Source organism: Cynara cardunculus, assembly GCF_001531365.2.
Source record: "Cynara cardunculus var. scolymus isolate 2C chromosome LG 3, CcrdV1, whole genome shotgun sequence".
Taxonomy (NCBI): Eukaryota; Viridiplantae; Streptophyta; class Magnoliopsida; order Asterales; family Asteraceae; genus Cynara; species Cynara cardunculus.
The window spans coordinates 32,995,682-33,016,460 of NC_037530.1; the positions used below are offsets into that span (position 1 = coordinate 32,995,682).

At 36.6% G+C, this 20,779-nt stretch overlaps 3 protein-coding genes across 5 annotated transcripts in view; all 3 read left to right on the forward strand.

Annotated features, from left to right (window-relative positions):
• Positions 1-3,375, forward strand: part of LOC112509883 (protein NUCLEAR FUSION DEFECTIVE 4-like) — a 6,941-nt gene extending 3,566 nt beyond the window's left edge. Inside the window, exon 2 of the mRNA XM_025115080.1 lies at positions 2,091-3,375. Coding sequence (XP_024970848.1) covers positions 2,091-3,179 — 1,089 coding nt within the window. The 3' untranslated portion in view covers positions 3,180-3,375. The remainder of the gene's footprint in view (positions 1-2,090) is intronic.
• Positions 3,376-4,760: 1,385 nt separating this feature from the next.
• On the forward strand, positions 4,761-6,612 carry LOC112509790 (protein NUCLEAR FUSION DEFECTIVE 4-like). 3 transcript variants are annotated; one of them, XM_025114951.1, is made up of 3 exons: positions 4,761-5,256; positions 5,428-6,032; positions 6,278-6,415. In XM_025114951.1, the coding sequence occupies exons 1-3, from the start codon at positions 4,789-4,791 to the stop codon at positions 6,327-6,329; spliced, it is 1,125 nt and encodes a 374-aa protein (XP_024970719.1). In that variant the 5' UTR covers positions 4,761-4,788; the 3' UTR covers positions 6,330-6,415. The 3 variants fall into 3 exon arrangements, with proteins under 3 accessions (XP_024970719.1, XP_024970718.1, XP_024970717.1); XM_025114950.1 differs by having other exon boundaries at positions 5,428-6,171; positions 6,278-6,393; XM_025114949.1 differs by having other exon boundaries at positions 5,428-6,612.
• A 2,138-nt stretch (positions 6,613-8,750) lies between these two features.
• Positions 8,751-16,969, forward strand: LOC112510086 (formin-like protein 5). The gene is made up of 9 exons (XM_025115372.1): positions 8,751-9,000; positions 9,873-9,966; positions 13,391-13,476; positions 14,194-14,243; positions 14,366-14,435; positions 14,516-14,597; positions 14,882-15,279; positions 15,960-16,457; positions 16,539-16,969. Exons 1-9 carry the CDS (start codon positions 8,920-8,922, stop codon positions 16,770-16,772), a joined length of 1,593 nt encoding a protein of 530 aa, XP_024971140.1. The 5' UTR covers positions 8,751-8,919; the 3' UTR covers positions 16,773-16,969.
• The last annotated feature ends 3,810 nt before the right edge of the window (positions 16,970-20,779 follow it).

Consider the following 20,779-nt stretch of genomic DNA (forward strand, 5'->3'; position numbering starts at 1 on the left):
TATTTTTGTCAAATTTTTATGATATTTTCAAATATATATTTTATTCAAAAATAAAAGCATCATCGTTTTCTCAAAATCACATAAAGCCATATTACAACATCGACTGAGATAAAGAATAAAATGAAATATTAAAATCACGATGTATTTCGCTGCATTGCACGAGTACGCTTCTAGTATATCTAGATAACTGATAAATAGTAAATTAACATTTTAAACCTAATTTTTTAGAGTTTTCGAAAAAGAAAGACTAAGGGGGTGTTTGGGATTGCTTATAAAAGCTGTTTTTTAACTTATTTCAGTCTGGCACCGGTGATAAGCTGTTTTCTGGTGTTTGGATAAGAAAAAAGAACTGCTTATATCGATGTCAAACCGGTAATAAGCTGTTTTTGATAAGTTAAATCCTTCATGACTTACGAAAAAATGCTTATTACCAGTTTACAATTTTAATCTTGTTTTATTTAACTCCGGTTTGATACCACATAAGTTAATAAACACTTTTACAAAAAAAAAACATAAGTTGTTTTAAATAAGCAATCCCAAACACTCCCTAAAAAAGCAAACCTGTTATCAAAAACAAAAAACCAACCTTATTCCCATCGAAGCTAAATCCCTAGAAAGAGGAAAGTTCCTTAACATTCCAAAACCCAAAAAGAATTCGACTTTATAACATAATTTTTGTTTTTAAGGATCAAAATTATCATTTTGGTAAAAGAAATCATGCTTATATGATGAAGATAGATCAAAAAACTTACAATATTGTCCTGACGTAACCACAAGGGTGGTGCCTGATTGGTTTGAGCTTGGTTCCAAAGGTCAAAAGTATTAGGAGATCCTAGTTTCAAATCCAAAGAGGAATAAAAATCCCCTTGTGGCTATGGAGGTTCAAATGCGGTGACTCTGGGTCATTTGCAAAGCAGGTGATCATCCTGGGATTAGTCGACTCGCATAACGGGTTGGATATCCAGGTTAATAAAAACAAAGATGACGGGATAGACAAAGTTGTAACCTTAACGTTGACATCTAGAGAAAGAAAGAAAAGAACTTGAAAGAGACCCACCAAAATTAATAGTCTTCTGCATTCTTACGTATAGAAAGATACAACTTGAAAGAAATAAAGCCGAAATTACTCAAAATATGAAAGAAAAAAAAAACTCGGATAAAAAGGTAAAAATAATTTTCTGTGGTAGAACAAAATATTTTTCATTCCCCCCTCTAATAGATTCTTTTTTTTTTTTTTGAGTTCCAAGGCAATGTTGTTAGGTTGTTTTTTGAAGCCGCTTTCCGAACCACGTTTTCTTTCAGGCCTTTCAACCAATCGATACGGCCAGGAGAGCTGTTTTTGCTAAGACTCGAGCAGTTTCTTGAAAACTCGCTTCAAATAATAACCTTTGAGTATTCACAGATGCTCTTGTTATTCCCAATAAGACAACTCGGTAACAGATCGCTTCTTCCAAAGCGCGTCCCATTCGTTCCGCTCGCAACAATCCAGTTAGTTCTCCGGGCGAAAAAAAACATTAGACATTTCGTCTTCTGAAACCAACACTTTTGATGTTATTTGACGTACAATAATTTCTATATGCCTATTATGTATATGCATCCCCTTAAATCGATAAACCTTTTGGACCTTATTAACCAAAGAAATACGACTTTACACTGTAATTAGCTCGTAATAAAACTCAAATAAAGATCAAAGAAGTCTAAAACCCAGTAGTTGTAGTCCCCAAAAATGTCTTTATTAACCACAAGGGTGGTGTCTGATTGGTTTGAGTTTGGCTCCAAATGTCAAAAGTATCAGAAGGTCCTAAGTTCAAATCCAAGGAGGAATAAAAATCCCCTTGTGGCCACGGAGGTTTAAATGCGGTGACTCCAAACTATCTGCAAAGCAGGTGGTCGTTCTGGGATCAATCGGCTCGCATAACGAGTTGGATATTCAGATTAATAAAAAAAATCCTTTATTCTTGTCAAATTATTATTGTTCTAAATTGATTATTTGAGTTAATTATTTGTATAAATTGAAACGAAGGTTATTAAAAATATTTTAATTATGATTATTTATTTACAAAAATAAATTTGGTGGTGAATATTCTCAGGGTTTTCTTGGTCTAAGTGGAGCAATACTAATCCAAATCTACCAGATGCTCTTCGCCGGCAAACCAACCACCTTCCTGCTCATGATCGCCGTCTTTCCGACACTGGTCTCACTCCTACTCATGTCTCTGGTTCACATAAACCCTTCCGACACCACCAACGACAGCCACCACCTGAACGCCTTCTCCTTCATCGCCGTCGCCACCGCCGCCTACATAATGATCATACTCATCTTCCAAAATCTCTTCCTTTTCCCACCATGGGCTCACATTCTAACCACTCTCCTCCTCCTGCTTATCCTTTCATCGCCACTTCACGTCGCACTCAAAGCTCAAACAAACGAACCACCGGTGCAGACCACCACGGCTCCATTGATCGTTGCTTCTTCAGAGGTTCATGATCAGGGTGCAAGTGCATTGGTTGAAATGAATCTGTTACAAGCCATGGGAACCATCAACTTCTGGCTCCTGTTTATAGCCATGGTTTGTGGGATGGGGTCAGGGTTAGCCACCATCAACAACATAACTCAAATTGGCGAGTCTCTTGATTACTCGACAATCGAGATCAATACAATGGTTTCTCTATGGAGTATATGGAACTTTCTGGGCAGGTTTGGTGGTGGTTATGTGTCGGATTTGTTCCTCCACCGCCACGGCTGGGGGCGGCCGTTTTTTATCTCGCTTACACAAGCGGCAATGGTTGCTGGCCATTTGATCATTGGCTCCGGTGGGAGTTTGTACATCGGTTCCGTGATCGTGGGTGTTTGCTACGGAGCACAGTGGTCTTTGATGCCAACAATCACGTCGGAAATCTTTGGGGTGAAACATATGGGGACGATCTTTAACACCATCGCGGCAGCTAACCCTGTTGGCTCGTATATACTATCCGTGCAAGTGATTGGGAAAATTTACGACAAGGAAACGGAAGCGGGCGGAGGTTCGTGCCACGGGATTCATTGCTTTATGGTTTCGTATTTTGTGTTTTCCGGGGTTTGTGTTTTCGGGTTTTTGGTTTCGTTGATGTTGTTTTTTCGGACGAGGGGATTTTATGGGTTGATTTTGCAAAGACGGGGAAAGCAGTTTCGAGTATAGCGAGGATGAACCGGTGGACGGGTTTTATAATACAAATCCGTAAAGCAAAAAGGCATCATCGCGTTTCAAGCCACCGGGGGCTATTACGATTGAGTATATGGTTTTTAAACATTTATTTTAATTCCGTTACATAAATATCGAAAATGTATATTTTATTCATTTTTACACAATATAAGTCATGCTTGTACAATAAAAATTACGACTTTATTAAATTATTCATCCTAAATATAGTATTTTTTTTAAGTGTAGAAAATAATTTATTTTCTCAAGGGACCTCAATCTCCGTCCCTGCCGGGGAATATAATTACATCCTCATCCCCAACAGGGAACGGGGAAACGAGAATTTTTTTTTTGTTTATACAAGTTATTTTAAATTAAATATGTGAGACACCATACATGTTTAAATCTCAAACATTCTCAATAAACCTAAAACTAAAATGAATTTAATTTAACACAAAAAACCCCACAACATCATGTAAGAACTAATAAGCTAAAACCAAAAAAAAATTCAATTAAATCCAAAAAACTTAAAGTCACAAATAACAAAAGATATTGAGTAGTATAAAATCATATCGAGTCATATACAAAACTTATCAAGTAATTGTATTTTGATTTGACATCCAAAATATTACATACTAACATTCAAAAAACAACAATTTTAGATTATAAACTTAGTTAGAAAATAGAAAATTATGAACTACCGCTTTAGTTGAAATAAATAATATACATATATATAAAATATATAGAGAGAGGTTGGTTATTATACTACCTTTGACATTTGTACAACCAATACAATCCAATCTCAACCGTCCATTTCATTTGATTAATATGTGATTTCATAGAAGTTTTGATTGTTTTCTAATATAAGGTATTAATCATAGTTAATGAACTATATTCATCTTCCATAAATATTCAAATCATAATAAATGAACTCTCATCATTTCTATAAATATCTCAATTTATTGGGTTGTATTGGTTGTACAAATGCGATAGGTTGTATTTGAAACAAACTATATATATATATATATATATATATATATATATAACGGGTACGGTACGGGGCGGGGCGGGGAGTACCATACTTGTCCCCGTCCAATCCCCGGTTTGAGACAAACGAAGATCCCCATCTCCGATTTAGCGGGGAATCCCCATTTCCAACCGGGGCGAGTGAACCGGGTTCCCCGACGGATCGGGGATCATTCTCATGTCTAAACACTTACCCTGTAAGCATTTATTAATAAAATTCAACATTATTGCTTACTTACCGGACAATATTTTATTCACTAAAAAGCATCGTATGCAATAATTTATCCCGGTAAGCGCTAACCATGGTAAGAGTCATCGTCCTCATTTATCAGGTAAAACTCTTAATTATTGTATTCGTTTCTACCAGATAAGACTATTAATACTTGTCATATTCATCCGATAAAATAAAATAAAGTGACTTGATAAGTGTTTATCTAGATAAGCGTTTGTTAAACCACATACAACAAACATTCATCTGATTTGTATTTTGAATCAAAAATATGATTATGAGATAGAACACAGGCCGAATTAGAGCAGTGGAACCGACTGGTAATCTGAGAACTCCACCGTCCTTCATCGGAAAATGGCGATGAAGAACAAATGGATCGCTACTGTGGCCAGCATATGGATTCAGTGCACCAGTGGCTCACTCTACACTTTCTCTTTCTACTCTTCCGCCCTCAAAGCCAGTCAAGGCTACGATCAGTCAACGCTCGATACCGTCTCCGTCTTCAAAGACTTCGGCGCTAACTCCGGTGTCCTTTCTGGTCTTCTCTACTCCACTGTCGCCTCTCCATCCAGCTCTATTACTTTCCGAGGAAGAAGAGGTGGGCCATGGATGGTGCTCTTGGCCGGTGCGATTCAGTGCTTTCTGGGTTACTTTCTGATGTGGCTTTCCGTCACCGGGACGATTCATCGGCCACCCGTTCCGGTCATGTGTATATTCATGTTGTTGGCTGCCCACGGCGTGACGTTTCTTAATACGGCCAATGTTGTCACTGCTGTTCTCAATTTCCCTAATCACAGTGGCACCATTGTTGGCATCATGAAGGTCCTCCTCTTCTCTCCCTCCATCTTCAACAAAAATCTTATTTATTTTGATCCTCTAAATTGTTTCCTAGTGCTTAGAAGTTGGAACCCTTTTTAAGGCACACCAAGTGTTTGATCAAAAGAACTTCATAACAACCTTCGTGTTTTGTCCCTAATTTCATCCTGTGAACAGGGTTTTCTTGGATTGAGTGGAGCAATACTACTTCAAGTATATCAAACAGTATTCAAGGCTGGACCAACTCCATACATTCTGATGCTAGCCCTGCTTCCATTTCTAAACACTTTGTTGTTCATGTCTACTGTAAGATCTTATCAAACAAATGAAGTTGCAGAAAAGAGGCATCTCAATGGTTTATCACTTCTTTCCATTGTCACTGCAACCTATCTTTTCTCTGTTATAATCATAGAGCAAACAGTCACTCTAACCTTACCAGCACGCATCATTGTGTTCTTGGTGCTTGCCATATTGCTAGCATCACCTCTTTATGTAGCAGTCAAAAGGGAAAACTTTATGGAAGCAAACCAGTTACTGATTTCAAACAATCAAGATTTCTTGGAAGAAGATGCATCCATGGAAGACAAGAATCTGCTGCAAGCTATTTGTACAGTAAACTTTTGGTGTTTGTTTCTTACCACAGCTGCTGGGATGGGTACAGGGCTGGCCACCATAAACAACTTAGCCCAGGTGGGTGAGTCCCTCGGCTACACGACCTCCGAAACAAGTACTCTAGTCTCGTTGTGGAGCATTTGGAACTTTTTCGGTCGATTTGGTGCTGGGTATGTTTCGGATCATTTTCTTTATACAAGAAAATGGGCTAGATCAGGGTTCATAGCCATCACTTTGGCACTTATGAGCATTGGCCATTGTATGATTGCTTCTGGCTTTCCTGGGGCTCTTTATGTAGGTTCTGTTTTGGTGGGTATTTTTTACGGTTCACAATGGTCCTTAATGCCAACAATTGCTTCGGAAGTATTTGGGGTTTCACATTTTGGGACCATATTTAATACCATCACAATTGCAGGTCCGATCGGATCTTATGTTATTTCTGTAAGGGTGATCGGTTATCTTTATGATCGAGAAGTTGGTCAAGGAGGGACAACGGATTGCATTGGGACACGCTGCTTCAGATTATCGTTTCTTATTATGGGTTTTATGACGCTGCTGGGGTTCGGGGTTGCGGTCGGGCTGTTCTTTCGGACAAGAAGATTGTATGAACAAATTGTACTAAGAGATCGAGGTTGTAGTTGAAATGTAAGGAAGCACCAAGTTTGTAAATAAATGTCTCTGAACTATTATTTAGAATAAAAAACCATTATACTTTCTCATTTTGAATGATTATGTAATTGAATACTTTTTTGTAATTAATAAACCATTGAATTTTTAAAAACTGGTTATCTACATTCTTTTAAGTTTTAACAAAAAAAAACTACCTTTAACCGACTAGAAATATCTTAAAGTAAAAAAAATCTAAATCATTATCATTTCCAAACCCTACCCCACCTTCAAACCCCTCACAAACAACAATATCACTCTCCCTCGCCCCTCCCTGTTGCTCCATCGTTGTCCGTTCTTCATATCGACTATCAAATTGTTGGCTCCCGTCATCGATCTCCCTCTATTTGATTCATTTTTAAGGGCTTACAAGTAGTTTCACTTTAAGATCCTTCTAGTCGGTTACATGTATTTTTGTTTAGTTAAAATGATGTAAGTAGCCACTTTTTAAAAGTTCGATAATTTATTATATTGAAAAGAAAACTTGTAAGGACTTAATCATTCAAAATGAGAAAATTTAATGGTTATTTCATTCAAAAAAATAGTTCCAAGACTTGATCATTTAAAATGAGAAGGTTTTAATGGGTTTTCATTCAAAAAAATAGTTCAAAGACTTAATCATTCAAAATGGGTTTTCCTTAAATTTTCCCATATATTAAAAATGAAACAAGTAGGGTCAAGAGAAACCAATCACATTTGATTTTGCATCGAATTCACATGTGGTTACATAACAGGGTCAATGTGTAGATCGTGCATTATTACATGTGAGTTTTAGTGTCAAATCACATATGATTTGTTCATACTCATATTTTCTCATTTGATCATTGTTTATGCCAAAAATTACACCAAATATAACTTAAAGTTTGTTTGTGGAGTGTTTATAATTAAAGATCAACCACTTTGAAATAAAATACAAGACAACAAGGAAAGATCAATACCAAAGGGCCTTTGGCCTAGCGGTATCGTAGCCCTTGGCCTTCTTGAAGGTCAAGGGTTCAAACCTCACCAATTGTGAGGAGGGTGTGTGAGTTTATTTGTTGCATTTGCCGTATATAAATATTATATACTTCAAAAAAAAAAACAAGGAAAAATCAATTAGAAGTGGTCGATCCTTCATGAGCTTTAATGAGGAGAACGAATAGACTTGATTGTCTTGGATCTTTGTCTTATGTTATGATCTTCATGGTTAATGGTCAACTTTGTCTTTATTCCTACAATAAAAATCATGTATAACGGATGTCGTGTGCAGTTACAGGCGTCGTTAGTATGATATGTCAAGGAAAATATCCGATCGTGGATTGCTAATTCTCGATCAACGGTTGTAGGTCTTACGGTCGTAGATAACCGCGATCATAGGTTGCAAGATCGTTGGTCATACGGATCTGTGTTACGAACGTCATGGTCATATAAAATATCTTCGTCAGTCGAGAGTGTGAATTTTTACTAAATCAGTCACTATTAGAGGTGTAAATGAGCCGGGTTGAGTCGAGTAGTAGGTTATTCGAGCTCAACTTGAAAAAATAGTATCAAGCTCAAGTTCGAATATTTTTTGAATTATCGAGCTTGATGCTCGTTTATAAACTCGAACTCGTGATCACTTATCTCGCTTATTGGCTCGAGCTTAATAATTTTTATATTTTTATCATATGATTTATGAATACAAGAGCATGTTTGGCTCGAAAAAGTGTCTGCTTGAATGACTCAGCTCGACTCGACCCTATTTTGGAAACTTAATCAAGTTTCCGAACAAAGCGAGTCGAACATTGGTTTTACGAATCTCAGATCATAAAGTTAAACGAGTTTTAGTTTGTATACGGGATCACTTTAAACTAGATAATTATTAGGCTTGAGTTTGAAATAAACGAGCTTGAACTCAATCTCGAGTAACTTATTAAAAACTCGAGTAACTTAGGGGGTGTTTGGGATTTGCTTATTTGAAATAACTTATGATTTTCTACAAAAATGCTTATCAACTTATTATAAGTTAGAATGGTTTAACTTCTTCAAAAACTTCTTATTACCGATTTGACACCGATATAAGTTGTTTATTCAAACACTTAAAAGTGTTTATTACCGATGTCATACCGGAATAAGTCAATAAGAGTTTTTATAAATAATTCTAAACACGGTTCCATAGAAAGCCCAAAATCCAGGTCCAACCCGAGACCCGTTTGTATTAGATATAGGAGGAAGGGGCGATTTGAAAAGGGAAAAGGAAAAAAGAAAAAAAAAACCGGAGGTTGAGGTTCAGTGCCCTTGGAGGTTTTGTGGGAGACGAGACGACGAGCAATCGGAGCTCACCGGAGCACGTTCTTCTTATTACTCTACTTGTTCTTTCATTTCGTCATTCAATTGGATTTATAATTTCATACGTAACTAGAGAGAATCAACATGAAGACGACAAAGGGAGGCAAAGTCATGAACCCTACCGACGCTTACCGCAAGGAGCTTCGGAAGAAAGAATTGAAAAGGGTAAGTTTTTCTTTTCAATTGATTATGTTGTTCTTGAATTGCTTTTTTAAGATGGTTGTTTGTTGCTGCTGTTGTTGTTGTTATGATCATGTTGATTGTAAGCGAATCGTCCTGGCCTGTTATTTTCCCTAAATCAATTCGCGTGTCTCGAAAATTGTGTTCCGTTTTTTTGTGTTAATGAAGGGGAATTATTAATTTGGATTGAAGGATTGTTTTGAAGGAACCAACCATGGTTTGGCTTAAGGAATTACTGAGCTTTATATACCTCCTTTAGTGTATTTCTTGAATGGATAAGTTCATCTCAGGTTAATGTAGGTGATATATATTAGGTCATAATCATTATATAGGGGAGATGGCGACAAAAAGAGCATTGAGATAAAAGATCCTCGTTGGTTCTTAGACCAATCATACCATTACTGATAATCTTGATATCCACTGGGAGAAGAGCACCCATTATTATTAGAAGATATGTTTATTTATTGCTTCAACTATATTTTTCAGTGATTCAAATGTTTAGTAGTCATGATACACATAGGTTGAGGTTTAAGCATAAAACATTAGGAATAAATGTGATGTTTCTTTCTTTTGATGCCATATTGATGCACAGAGATTGGTCATCTCAGCAAATCCCTCGTGTGCCAAGCTATCTAGCATGAGTAGCATCAACTTTTGTTTTGTTTTATTTTATTTTTGATACTTTGTGGGATTTCAAATGATGTAATGTGTTGAACATTCATCAACCATATTAATCTTGACACTATAGGTGGAACTCCCTTATATTTGTTTCTTTTGCTATTGGTGTTGTGAACCTGATATATCCGTATGATCTCCCTTGTTAACATGGCTTACGGGTGTATTCTTATCTTTAACAGAACAAGAAGGAAAGGAAGAAGGTAAGAGAGGTAGGGATTCTGAAGAAGGACCCTGAAACCCTCAAAGAGCAAATTGACAAGTTGGAAGCAATGAGTAAGTTTTGTATGATCTGAATTTTATCTCAATCCAAGTGACTGTGGCATATATATCAGTCAATGAGTTTATTCTTCTTAACAAAGTGCAAGAAACTAATCTGAACCTTCTCCCTCCTTATCTCAACAAAAAAATATAGCTTCCGACAAATCAACACATGCATGATTAAAGTTTGGCCATATAGGTCTGGAACTTAATCAAAAATGACAAGCCTGTATAAGTTCAAACATTTCTTTCCACTTATAGTCTATTCTCTCCAATGAATCTGTTATTAGCTGAAGTCTATGTGGAGTTTCCTTCCCTCCATGAGTTTCCTCCCAGAAGAAGGTTTTCCACTTTATTTGTAACTTTGTCCTTGGCTAAGAAGCACTAATATTGGCACCAGAAATGTGATATGAGTGGCAAGATTATATACTTGATACACAATTATTCGAAGAACTATGACTATGTACATTGTGGAACACTCGTTAAATTTTGATTTGTTGCAAGTCTATTCAAGTGATGTATGTTTAGTTAGACCATTAGTTATTGCATCTATTGTCGGAGTATTGGCGAAGTGACAAACATGTAAAATAATATAAATAAGGTACTAGTTTAACATTGAACGTCCGGGTTTTATTAAAAAAATTGGATGAACATGATGTAACAACTAACGTTGGGTTCTAACCATAGACGTTTACTTTTATACCTACATAAAGTAAGAACAAAAGATTTATTTCAGCTGATAAATGAAAGAAAAATAAGGAACAAATCAAGTGATGAATGCGCATGAGAGTAGACAAAGTAAGAATCAGATATACTTGCAAGTCATTGGTTGTGACTGAGGTGTTTGTTGGCTGTTTCATTTTCTTCTTCTCCTACAAAATTGAGGACGTTTTTAGAAGTAAACTATTGGGAGGAAGCGGTATTTTAGGAGAAAAAATATGATTGATAATCAAGTCAACATTGGCCAAATATGTTTTCAGTAGCTCTATTTTGGCACTTCATATATTGCATACAACAATTAAAGCATGTCTTGAGTGTATTTGGAGTGTATCTTTAGCATATAAAAGGGTAATCCTGGTGCACCTGGGCTCCCAGCCTTGTGAGCGTGAGGGTTGGGGAGGGATGTCCCTACAAGACATTTCTTGGCCTTTTTTTGAATTGTTCAAACTTTTTGGGCAAACTTTCTTTGTCTCACACACTTTTCGCAGGTCGGCGGTCTTCACAGATGCAATCGCTCTACTGACATCCCACCCCAGACCCCACCTTAAGAAACATGATCTTTGTATAGTTGATGAATAAAGCGAAACTACTTGATTAGGTCTCTTCTGTGATCCATGGGTTGGCTAATTTTCATGTGGGATATACTGGGCTTGTTGGTTTGGTTCCTACATGGCATTTCTCTTGCATGTTTTGCAAATGGATTGCTTCCATCACATGTCCTTGAGGTCACGAACGTGTAACCTTACTCGCTGGGAAGGTAACTTTGAGTGTATCCTAGACGTATCCAATCTGTTAAAAAGATAAAAAAAAGCAATAAAGCACTCACCCTAACCATCTGATACATAATCCAAGCATTTCTTTTCTCCTGCATGTTTGTCATTAATGCTCTTGTTATTTTGAGGTAATCATGCTTCCTAGGTCCTTGGCGATGTAAATTTTTTTATGTTCTTAGGATTTTGCATCTCAATGGCCATATCTAGTACAAATGTATAATGGACATGGTTTTCAATGGCTTATATTGTTTACCACCAAAAAAATTTGATGATATTTTTTCATCATTATTGCTATAGAAGGATAGTGCAGGGCCTCAATGAATTCTGCAGACCACTTTACTTTTTATCCTCTATACGTGATGTGTTGTAGGACACCCTTGCTTTTTCCTTTGATTTGCACCTAAAGCAACAGTCCTGTCTTATTATCGTCACACCCCTGCTGGTTTCCTCTTCTCGTGACTTGATCTATAACTTCGGGACTAACAGAGATAGGGGATAAGGCGCTCTGCTATTTTCTGCAATTTGCACCTAAAACAATAGTAGTTTGATAAGAATTCAAAAGAATTGCAAACAAATTGATAGTAAGAGAATAAGGATTGTGGCCAGTCGGATTATTAAGAGAATTTAAATGGAAATTCAGAAAAGAGTTCCAGGGAAGAACCTCCCTCTCTCAAAGCAAAAGTTAAGAGCCAAATTCAAGAACAATTCTCAATCCCATACGTAATACCCACTCCTACTTAGAGCAAATTTCCCCTCTCTTATAACTAACTAGACCCATTTTCCGTTATTGCCTCTTTGGGCCTTTGAGAATATAAGTTCCATATTCTTGGGTTAGGCACATCTTGGGCCAATCCAATCCGATTTGTAACAGACATATGGACAAACAGAAGTTGACTAAAATTCTTTGTCAATTACCACTATTGTAGTACATCTTAATTGCATGAAGCCTGAACCATATAAAATCAGATTTATTGTGGGATTTACTCTTTACCGGTGCTCAGCATATCATATGTGTGAGCAGGGATATGAATGCTATATCTGGACTCAAAAAAGTTTGTTATTCTCCTGCCATATAATTGGCATCAGTCGTCGACCATGTGGGACCTTGAATACCTTAAAGTGTGCGCCATTAACTCCATTCAGTATCATGTGCATATGTTTATGCATGTATGTTTACACATTTACACATATGAGAAATTGGAATATAGGTGCTTTTCTTCTGGCATTCAAGGCTCTTTATTTTGGGGCGTCAATGGCTCCTGGACAAAGAAAAAGAAAAGAAGCTCCAGCTTACTACCCAATTCATTTTATCAATAAAATGTGACCAATTATCCAACCAAAAAACTGCTTGTTACAAATAGCATCTTGCTGCTGGGTCCAGCTAAGATATCTTCAGAAAAATAAGTCTTGCTTTGACCACTATAATCTTTCTTTGAATTTTGTATTCAAAGATTACGTACATACGAGGCCTCTAATTTACAAAATTTTGTAAATTGGAGGCTCATATTAGTAGTTGAAGTCTGCTGAATTTACGCTATTGACCTGCGGATTATATGCATGACCTATAGGATTGCACTTGTTTTAAGTTTTTCTCCAAGTTCTTTCCTTCTGCCTAGTTAATGTTGCTAAAGTCATGTCATGTCATGTCATGTCATAGACATGTATTCTATGTTTCTTATGTTTATTTTCTTGATGTATCTTTGCTCTAATGTGCATTTGGGATCACAAGGGCTAGGTATCTGTCATATCATGGTTCTCCATTCTTGTACATGAGTTCCCAGATTCACCCTGTTTCCTTAGGGTGCTAGCCTTATAGGTGGATAAGGATGTGAAAGGCCATGACCATGAGGAATTTTGAATAACTATTTTCATTTTTGCTGCTACTTTTGATTATATCTTTTTGGTGACTTTCAAGACTCTTATTTGATTGCTACTGAATGGTGCAGAGGCAGATGGTGCTTTGGACAAAGCCAGAAAACACAAGAAAAGACAACTTGAGGACACATTGAATCTCGTCCTCAAGAAAAGGAAGGTACTTCTTAGGTGATGATCAGACAGTCACGGAATTGTATACAATCTTGTTTCTGTTAGTCCCAAGCACTGGTGGTGCCAGTAGAATATGCAAGTTCGATCTTGATTGTAAAACACATCCAATGAGGAATAGTACACTCTCTTCACAAATATAAATGTCTAAGAACATTATGGTAACCACGTTATATTACATAATCTTGTTAAATATAAGGTTATCCGTGATTTAGTGCTATTAGTTCAACTCATAATATTTTTCAGCACCATTCAATGTATACAATGTAACTTTTTGTTTAAGCAGACATGATACTGGTTAATCCATTTTGATCGACTGGGCTCATGAATTCGGATTTTTCTTGAACTCTGTTAAAAGTAAAACAGGCCGAACTCAAAAACACACTAACCTCAAGTTGCACCAGTTTGTGGCCCTGGCTGTGGGTGAGGATTTCATGTCCCACAACCTGTTCATTCTATGCATCGGTGATAGACCATATTGGTTCTTCTTTCTGTATTGCTGCAGTATTGGAATATATTATGGATGTGTATCAGAGGTTTTTCTTTCTGTTGGTCTTTTAATCCAATTGTAGGTGCTCAGTTTATCCGTAAAATGCAATTGAATAACAAGGTTTTCTAGCCATGAGTAAACAATATGTGGCTCATGACTGATCTGTTTTTTGACGCACTGAATGTGGACTGCGGTCTATTTTACATTTCTGGACAGGAATATGAAGAGAAAATGAAGGAAAAGGGTGAAGCTCCAGTTATGTTCAGGTTAAGTTTGTTGGATGTGATTGGTCTTGTTTATAAGAATTTCGGAGCAAAATATAGAACTTACTGAAACTTCACTTTCTTTTTTAGTTTAAGCCTGTAATTTTGTTTTGCATCTGCTGTAGTCATTTAGGGCCTCCTCGGCGACGGACAACCGCAGAGGAAGAAGAGAGAGCTAAGCACCCAAAGCCTGAGGTAATGTTTAAACTGGTTCTAGTTAGTAAATTATATAATTCTACCAACTTTTGGCATAACTTTAAGAGTTCTATTCGCAGGATTCTGTATACTATCATCCTCAATGGAACCCTACTGGTGCTCCTCCACCTGGAAAGCCTCCAATGTTCAAGTCATCGATAGGTTATGCTTGATATATATTTTCACCATGCCATTCTCTAGAAGGAAGGTTCAAATGAGAACTGTAAATATTTTGAGAACTTAGAGAACTATTCATGATTTCATGATGAATATCATGATAAGATATTCATGCATATTTTAGGGTTATTCGTCATGAATAACTAAAGAAATAGTTGATTTCCAGGTTCTCAAAGTATTTATGATTCTTTTTTGAACTTCTCCCTGTTCATATCTCTCTCCCTCTCCCTCTCCCATTCTCAATGTCTTTTTTTCGCTTTGCATTTCAGGACCAATAATTCCCTTATTGGAAGGTTCATCAAGTGGTGCTGCAACTGTTGCTGAATCAGATGATGTTGCTTCATCAATTCCTCCCCCACCTCCACCACCTCCTTTGCCACAAAGTGGTGATGCAGAGCCTAGAGACGACGCTCCTCTACCTGCTTCTCTGCCTTTACCCCCTCCGCCACCAATGCCACCAAAGCCTGCCACGTCAGAGTTGGGTACCATGTTGCCACCACCTCCTGGCCCTCCATCTAAAGATCAAGTTCCAAATCGCCTTGTGCTTCCTCCCCCTCCTCCGCTGCCACAAACTGCTCAGCCGCCGCCTCCTGGCACCGCAGGAACTGAGAGGGAGAAAAGTCAGTCTTCAAAATCAGATGACTCGGCTTCCAGAGAAGCGATTCAGGTAGATTTGGTTTCTTAATTTTCTTGAAGTGCTAGTAATAGAGGACGTTTAGTTAGATTCTGGTGCATTTGGTGCTACATTTAGATTATGATACGACAGGATCGAGTGGAACAAAAATGCATTTTTTGTTCCAGCGAAATAGGTGGAACAAAAAATCAGGAGATGGGGCAACACTGTTGATTTACTAAACTACACATCAAATCAAAACCCAAAACCTTGTACAGTTCTTTCACCTGCCTACCTTTTGAAGTAAAACTCTTACTCAATTATGTACATAAACACACATATCTTATTAAGTAAAACACAATTACAATATCCTGTGCACACACGCACAGAACAGAGTGTATCAACAATTACAGAGAAGTATACAATATGAAGCAGTACATATATTTGGTGAAAAGTTGCAACGGTTCATGTAAACAGATTTTGGCGGGAACTTCAACTATCAAATAACTGCTACTTAACAGAACAAACTATTACTTAACGGAAAAGACCCAAACGAAGGTTAGCTTATTTCCAATATACCTCACTCTCACATGTACAGTCTTGTTGCATAACAAGCGCACAAGGAACATTTATATTATTGTCAGAAAGTTGAATTGCTAATACATTGAATATTGCTGCCATTTTTTGAGTTGTATGTTGTTAAGTTTTGCTCAATGGGTAATAATTTTTCTCAGGCATCTACCAAGCTTCCTCCACCGCCTCCACCACCAGGGTTGCCACCAAAGTTGACCGGCAATCAATCTGAAGGTGGTTCAGAGCCTGGTCGCAATAATGCTTCAGAAACCAAGGACTTCTCTAAAATGGTTCCCCCGCCACCTCCTCCAAGGCAACAGCCTCCAGTTCCAGGACCTGGCATGGTCCCTGTTTTGCAGGCAGAGGTGCTACCCCCAGGGATCTCTCGTTTTCCACCGCCCCCGCCTCCTCCATTATCTGCTCTAGGAGTTCCTGGCCAGCAACCTCCTCCTCCTCCAGGAATGATGCCTCCAATGATGCCAAGGCCGCCTTTTGGGCCTCCCCCAATGATGAGACCACCACTTCCACCAGGCCCCCCTCCTCTTCCAATGGAGGACCTAAGACCAACTGTACCTCAAAAACCATCATACGTCAAATCAGCTGCATCCACTGTTGTTAAGAGGCCTTTAGCTCAGCATACTCCACAACTGACAGCCATGGTGAGTCTAATCATCTAGTTAGATCCCTTGATTTCGCCTTATTATGGATGTTTTATGTTATATTTTTGGGTGTTTTTTCAGGTGCCAGCATCAGTACGGGTGAGGAGAGAATCGGCTGCACCGAAGACAAAACCAAAGCCATCTGTTTCATCATTGGTGTCAGCTGCTGCACCAACTCCGGCTGTTGTGAAACAAGCAACGGTTAAAGTGTCATCTTCTTCTTCGTCGTCATCAGCTGGGAAACCTGGAAGCGTAGATGATTCGTACATGGCATTTTTGGAGGATATGAAAGCTCTTGGTGCTCTCGACAACTGATGCATATATATATTTTCCATCCTCATTTTGGTGTCAGAAGTATCTAAGGCTTTTAACTGATTCTAGATTGTATCGGATTAGACACCATGGGCCAAAATTTAAGGTAGGAAGAAGAGAACAAAAATGAACTGCAGAAGGATTTTAGTTTTGTATTCGTGCTTCTTTTTTAAATCAATCTTTTATCATTAAGGTGAAAATGAAACATACATCATATTTGGGGATGGGGGGCGAGTGAGAAAAGTAGGTGGGGGCAGTGAAATGACTGCATTGCTTTCAAATTATGGCCTCCAATTCCAAACACTTGCCACTGAGCACCAACACAGACAGGAGATTGCGGTAACATTTTTTGCCATTAAAATGGATTCTTGATCCTTTTCATGCTCAATCGATAAGGTAAGTGATATCAGTAAACCATTTACTTGGTAAGTGTGATAGGATCCAAGCGTTTATCACTACGTCAAAAGCAATTGCTGGTGGAGAAGGCGCAATTTATTTCCTTATAGCGTAGCAGCCAGCGCCACGTTTCGATTTAGGAAGATGCTGATCAATTACCCAACAACCCCCCTCCCCCAGCATCTGCCAGCACTAACAAGATATTCGCTAGAAGTTAATGGCTGCACAGCATGCCTTTGACATTATTATGCACTCCATGGGATTCGAACCCGTGACCTGCTCTGATACCAAATGTAAGTCCATTATGATCAATCTTCAAGTAATCTTCTATGAATCCATGGGAAAGATGATATGAACATTAAAAACAATCTTGGAAGGAGATGAGAGTAAAAGTCAAATGGTCAACTTCTTATAATAAGTATATGATTTTACAATTGAGCTCTTACCTAAAATCACTAAAGACAAACTATATATAGGGTCAAACTTGAACCATTCAAAGTCAAATTATATACACAAGGTTAAACACGATGTCTAAAACAATGATAGACAAAATTAACTTTCAAGACTAATACAATTTTAACACTGAAAATCGGTCCTAACAAAGTTTTTAGTAAACGACTCACGAGACTCGCATACAAGGAGTCGGATTATTATGGATTGTAATTCATTAAAATTGGTCTAGCCTTTTAACAATTTATACTAAAATTTCATTAACAAATAAATTATATTAAAATGAAAAAGTCTTAATTTTCTTTTCATCTTCTTCAAAACATAAAAGACTTTGAAATCAAACGATAGAAGAAGTTTGATTATATTAATAACTTAATTTTCATTTTCATTTAATTTTAGAAAAGCTATTTTCATTTTAAAGTCTTTTTTTTAATTAAAATGAAAATAACTTTTGAGTTTTGATCTTCTCATTTCTTATTTTCAATGATATGGAAGAAGATTGAAAATGGGTTTTTATTTATATAAATAAATAGTAAGTCGTATATTATGAAACACTGGTTTTGAAGTCAAGGAATTGAAAGGCAGTCATTTTTCACGTTTTAGAGTACGTATATACTCGTACCGTTATTTTAATTGACTACAAAACAAGTATCGTCCCACTTACGAGTATGTTGGAGCAAGTTTGATCAGTAAAAGAAAATTTTGCCATTGCTTTACATGTATCAACCAGTACACAGAGAACTTTGAATTGTCTAATTCAGAGGAGACAAAGAGTTGGGTGTAGGAACTACAATTATATGATTTTTAACATTTGGATTTCGGGCCGTTTACCAAACGCTTACCAAGTCACTTTACTTTACCGAATGAATATGACAATGGATAATAATCTTACCCGATAAGAGCGAAGGCAAGAATCGAGAGTCTTACCCGGTAAGTGAGGACAAAAACTCTTACCATGGTTAGCGCTTATTAGGATAAATTATTGCATACGATGTGTTTTAGTGAATAAACGATAGTGTTGAAATTTACCGGTAAATGCTTATCGGGTAAGTGTTCAGGTAAACGGCCCCTTAGGTTAATGATGTTTTTAAGCTTGTACATCATGCATAAACATATGTATAAGATGGTTGTACAAATACCCACACCTTTTAAAAATTCAAGAAAACTAAAACTCGTTTTTTTATAATATAGTATTAATAGATATATTTTATCGTGTGTATTTATGTTATTTAATAGCATGATCAAATCCAAAAATATTCGATATTGGACTCATTTTGAAAATATTGACGAGACGATTATAATGGTATAATTTGTAGAAAGAATAAATGCATTTTAGTTCCTATAAATTAATTATGGTAATATGATAAGGATGTAAAATGAAAAATAAAAAAGTAAGAGATACAAAGTAAATTAAATGACTAATTATACGGGTATAAAGTGTAATATAAAAATTAAAAATGATTTGATTTTAATATGTGTGAAATCGTAAGAGGTTGTGGAAGCTTTCAAGTTTGTATATTTGACATAACAACATGTACATCCAACAACTTTATTTTAGCAATTATAGCATTAACTATATTAATAAAATATTATTTCTCTCTTCTATATATTTATAAGTAATTCTTATTGGTCGGATAGAATCAAATATAATTTCTCTTTCTTCTTGATACTAGTTGTGTACCAGCGCAATGCGGCGAAAGCCGTGAATTTTAATGATTTTGAAGTTTCACTGGTTTTATTAGAGAATATTTAACGATGATATAAGTTACACTTAGTCTTTACATTTTAATACAATTTGAATAATAAAAGCTTTGGTTCCAATTATACTCTACCGACGGAAAAAATTGTATGACAGTTTAAAATCCAACATATTTAAACGACTCCACAAATGTGTTCGATTTACACAAAGAGCAAAGAATCGAGATTGAGAGCGAACGTTCTAGAGCAATTGAATGAGAGAACTTTTAATAACTCATGGTGAATATTAGTTTGAATCTCATCCTGGGGGATGAAGAGAAGACATAGAGGTATGAGATGGTGAAAGCATGAGTGAAATGTGTCAAAAATATCTTGTGTACATGAAAAGAAAATGTAATAATTTGCATTGGTAACTTGTACTATGTGTTATTTTAATTGTAGATTAAAAGATTTTAAAGTAGTAGTACTTAATGTATTATGAATTGTTTTTAAGACTTTTAAGACTTTGTGCATAAATGTATAATACTTTGTGTATTAAAAATTATTTTTAAGACTTTTGATAAATCTAGTTTATAAGGTAGTATAGATATAAATATTTAGGTATTGTTTCTCTTTTCAGAGATTTTTACATTCTCTCTTTTTTTTTTCTCTCTATATTTTAGCATAACTATTGAAGTAAAAAGTTTCTAAATCTTCAAAAAATTTATATTTTAACATAGCTGTTGAAGATGTTTTTATAAGATAAGAAAATAAATTAACCACTGTAACAGTATAAAAAAAATATATTCATAAGAAGTAGAGATGGACAAATGGGCCCGGCCCGGCCCGGCCCGTAACCGACGGAGGACCGGGACCGGGACCGGAGAGGGACCGGTTAAGACCGGGACCAGTAGGGACCGGTTGAGGGACCGCCGGTTATGAACCGGTTAGGGTTTTTGACGTTTTTTGGGACCGGGACCGGTTATGTAACCGGTTATAGGCCCGGCCCGGCCCGGCCCGGTCAACGAAAGTCAACGAAACGTATATATATAATAAACCGTATTTTTATTGTGTATTTTTAAACGTATTTACAACAAAACGTATTTATAAACGTATATATATATATATATATTACAAAACGTCTTTATAAACGTATATATATATATATATATAACAAAAACGTATTTATAAACGTGTATATATATATATAACAAAACGTATTTATAGTTAAATGTATTTATAATAAAACATATTCAAAATATCATATTACAAACATATTAATAACATATTAAAAATTTATTAATAACAAAAAATTTAAAAAAAATCATTTTTTTTTAATAGGCCCGGTCGGGACCGGTTATGGGACCGGGACCGGGACCGGTTGGGACAACCGGTTACTAATAACCTTGACCGGTTACAAGGAAAATCACCGGGACCGGTTACCGCCGGTTTTTGTCGCGATTAGGCCCGATAGGGACCGGTTAAGG